Source organism: Lottia gigantea (assembly GCF_000327385.1).
Source record: "Lottia gigantea unplaced genomic scaffold LOTGIsca_42, whole genome shotgun sequence".
Lineage (NCBI taxonomy): Eukaryota > Metazoa > Mollusca > Gastropoda > Lottiidae > Lottia > Lottia gigantea.
In genome coordinates this window covers 438,497-442,483 of record NW_008709463.1, presented here as the reverse complement: position 1 = coordinate 442,483, position 3,987 = coordinate 438,497, and the positions used below count along the sequence as shown (strand labels likewise).

The following is a 3,987-nucleotide window of genomic DNA, read 5'->3' as shown; positions in this document are numbered from 1 at the left end:
AGATGGCGAAATTGTGATTTGTTGGTTGCTGTGACAACTTGACCCAGACAGCTTCCGATATACCTTCTCTTCCAACACTTCTAATTAGTTACAATTGATAGAACCTTGACGGTTGTCAGTCTAAGGTGCTGTTCACACCAGTAACTCAACTACAGGGACTGGTTGAACCAAGTCCATGGACCCCCTACCCTAACAAAATGCAGAAGGGCATATTTAAAAAAATGGATTCTGCAGTAGGGGTTAACTTATTTTATTCAGGGGCTCCTTCTTATCACAGAACTTAAATGTACTCTTACCATAATGATTACCAGTTGTATATTGTTGCGAATAATGAAAGTGGTCATCATTTCTTAACACAACTCACAACTCAGTTACTTGAGAGTTTTGTTCAAACTTATCACCGCTTTTCTTATTGACAACTATATACAACTAGTGATCATTATGGTGTAAGGTCATTTTTAGGGGTTGTTTAGAGCGGGTTAACGAAACCTCGTCCCATGTCTTGTCACCTCGACATCCAAAAACTAACATTTCCATGGCGGTCGGGATTATCTGAAACTAGCTTAAGTTTAAAACTCTTTGAGTTTCCAGATCTGAATATTGCTCAGTCAGACACGAGAAGGTAGCATCAGATATGAGTAAACATACCTCACAAGCCACTGTATATTTTTATATTCCATATGACAGGATTTAGTCTTCAAATGATGAACGATAACTTCTAGGATATTTTCTAATTCATAAACTACACACTTAACAAACGGTTGTTCTTTTCATCATTTGTGTGTACCAGATCTCTGGTGAAGTGTGAAGGGTAATTAGTACCTAAAAGTAAATGCTGATTAAATTTAATGGAACGAAACAAAGTTACTCCGACTTCTCACTTTATATTGATCGATTTTCTTAAATAACTTGATGCAATGAGATAAAAATTGTATTGACGGTATTTCAATGGCAGAACACAATCAAAGCAAATATTGTGTTGTATACTGAGCTAGGGTCGACCTATATTTTACTGAATTGAATACTTCAAACGTCAAGTTATCAATTAATTCCATTCCAATTAATGAACATAGTGTTTCCAGTTCTTATCATAAACTGGAAAAATCTACACGGCATGTCAGTTATTGTCATCATGACAAAACAGGTCAAATTGTTCTTCTTCTTAAAAAGGAAATGAATGGAGTATTACGTCCTACATTCCTGCACCTTATGATTTGATGAAGATGGGCAACGTCATTCAGGGTTTAATGAGGGAAATTAGCCTGCTCTTTTTCTATTTCCAACTGTATCTAGTGCGAATGTAAAAGGCGCTATTACAGAAGGGCATTATTTGCTCTAGTGGGGTACTGGTTGCAAAAAAATTTCCCTCGTTGCATACTACAAGGTGTTGTCCGTTCTCATTAACCAAAAAGTAAAAAGTTAGAACATAAAAGAAGAATCACAGACTGCAGATACCGATGTCTACAGTGACTGTAGTGTTTATATGAATCGTTAGTTTACAGAGGCGAATTGTATCTTTCCCTATGATGAGAACTTTCAGAAAGGGGTTGGAGAATTGGCAAAACCTGATCGGCTCCAGTTCTGCAGAAACACCACTTTCCAAGGACAGATAATCTCATAAGAATATTGCCTTTTTTGGACTAGAAGTCTGTTTGTCGAGTCTAGTCATAATAAGGTTATATATAGAAAGTTATTATCGTGTAATAGCCTTGATACACGTATAATTTAATTATTGATATGACTCTGAAGGCCGAGGGGAGTGGTCTTTTACTCAATAGGATTAGTATAGAATTTACACGCTTCGTTCATTACATTACATTAAGGTGCATCAAATGGTATTAACTGTCGCAGTTAATGGGCGTACCTTTCTGGTTTTCATTAGTGCAGCTGGAAAGTTATAAAACAAATTACTGAATGCAACTTTAGGGCCTTTCTGTTTTTTCACTATCTCTGACGTCATGTTAGTTGAGTGCGGAGATAGTTTTCAAACTGGCCGCCAAAATAAGGGCAAAAATGCATATTTTGCACATTGGTGTCAGTTTATGATCTTATATGGCTCTGTAATATGTCCAATTATGGTTTTCGTGGTCACTGAAGTCGTACTGTTGCTGGTTAATGGAATTTTATAGACCATACTTGCATGGATTGAAATACTCATTAAGAGTACTGACAACCTTAGAATGACTTTACATCAACAACATCTAAAGTATACCTTAAATATTTCATATTATCAAAGTGCATTTTAAAAAAAAGGCTTCATTGCTTCAACGCTTCAAAAAAATAAAAACAGTATTCGCTTTTATACTTATTCAACTCTTTATGTCATATCTTTTGATACGACTTAATAATGCATATATATTTTTAAGTAGGATGTAACACGACCTGTTTCCCGTGGTTGGGGTAAAATCAATGTCAAGCTGTAAGAAACTGCGTCTTATAACTTGACTGCAATAGCCACTATCCTTGTATCATGGAAGTTAGTAAATGCAGGGATTTGATTGGATTGTACGCCAGCGAATACAGCTATTAAGAGTCCTTGACAGATAATTTGTAAACATTAAGCCACATTGTTTACACCCTTTCTGTCGAGGCTTATGATTGGCTGTATTCTTTTACGTACAATCCAGTCACGCCACATTCTGTGTTACAAGAATTGTAGCTATTGCAGTCAAGTTATAGACAAAGTGCGTAATAGCTTGACATTGTAAAGAGGATGACTTTAATAATGCATGTATTTTGTAAGTAGATAGCAGAACGAACTGTTTCACTTGGTTCGAGATAAAAGTACACTAGGGTCAATTGCTGGCGTGTTTTTTTCCTCATTTCCTCTCAACAAATTGAACGTGTGTTCGCATATTGTTATTCTTCTGATAATATTTGCTACAAAAGTAAACAATAATATATTCTATGATCGAGGTGATGATGGACTTTGATGTTTATAAGGTTTTATATCAATATATATTTATATTCTATCTTCTCGTCATCAACTAGGCATGTGACTGATGTCCCACATCACTAAGGTTAGTATTACACGATTGTCATTAGGTTAACTTCATACACAGTGCACTCTACTACATTCTTTAGCTTATAGTGACACCAGGTAGGGAGTCAATCAGTAGAGTATTCAGGGAGAGCATCAGTAGAGTATTCAGGGAGAGCATCAGTAGAGTATTTAGGGAGAGCATCAGTAGAGTATTCAGGGAGAGAATCAGTAGAGTATTTAGGGAGAGCATCGGTAGAGTATTTAGGGAGAGCATCGGTAGAGTATTTAGGGAGAGCATCAGTAGAGTATTCAGGGAGAGCATCAGTAGAGTATTTAGGGAGAGCATCGGTAGACTATTCAGGGAAAGCATCGGTAGAGTATTTAGGGAGAGCATCGGTAGAGTATTTAGGGAGAGAATCAGTAGACTATTCAGGGAGAGCATCGGTAGAGTATTTAGGGAGAGCATCAGTAGACTATTCAGGGAGAGCATCAGTAGAGTATTTAGGGAGAGCATCAGTAGAGTATTTAGGGAGAGGGCCATTGGGTCATACCCTCTCCCTTGGGTCTGTGATAATTTAGCCTTCAAAAGTCATCTCAAGCCTTCTGAAATCAGTTGGCAGACCCCCAGCGTCAAGGGGCATCGCCTTGTAACACGAGGGGCATTCTTTGTTAGTACAGTGACATTGCCCTACTTTGCAGATTTTTAAATCTGCACAGCTGAAGCAAACTGGGCAACGTAATCACCTGTACAATACAACAGAACTTCGTAATGCTTAGCTTACTCAAAACAATAGCGCATATAAAAACATACATAGTCATCTCACTAAATCAGGTAAACAAAAACAATAGCAGGGAGTGCTAGTTGATAAGATAATTACTGAAATATCACAAATCAGGATCAAAAAGCGATAAAGAAGATCAATCCCTTTGAATAAGATAACTAAACTGATATTATGTTTAAAGATACTATGATTCACCTTCTCCCGTGATTATCATTCATTGAT

At 36.9% G+C, this 3,987-nt stretch overlaps 1 protein-coding gene across 1 annotated transcript; it reads left to right on the top strand.

Annotated features, from left to right (window-relative positions):
• Positions 1-3,112: 3,112 nt before the first annotated feature.
• On the top strand, positions 3,113-3,562 carry LOTGIDRAFT_122985 (hypothetical protein; the record flags this gene model as incomplete). The annotated part of the gene is made up of 1 exon (XM_009060370.1): positions 3,113-3,562. A coding segment is annotated over one exon (450 nt), but the record flags the coding sequence as incomplete, so codon positions are not given.
• Between the last annotated feature and the right edge of the window lie 425 nt (positions 3,563-3,987).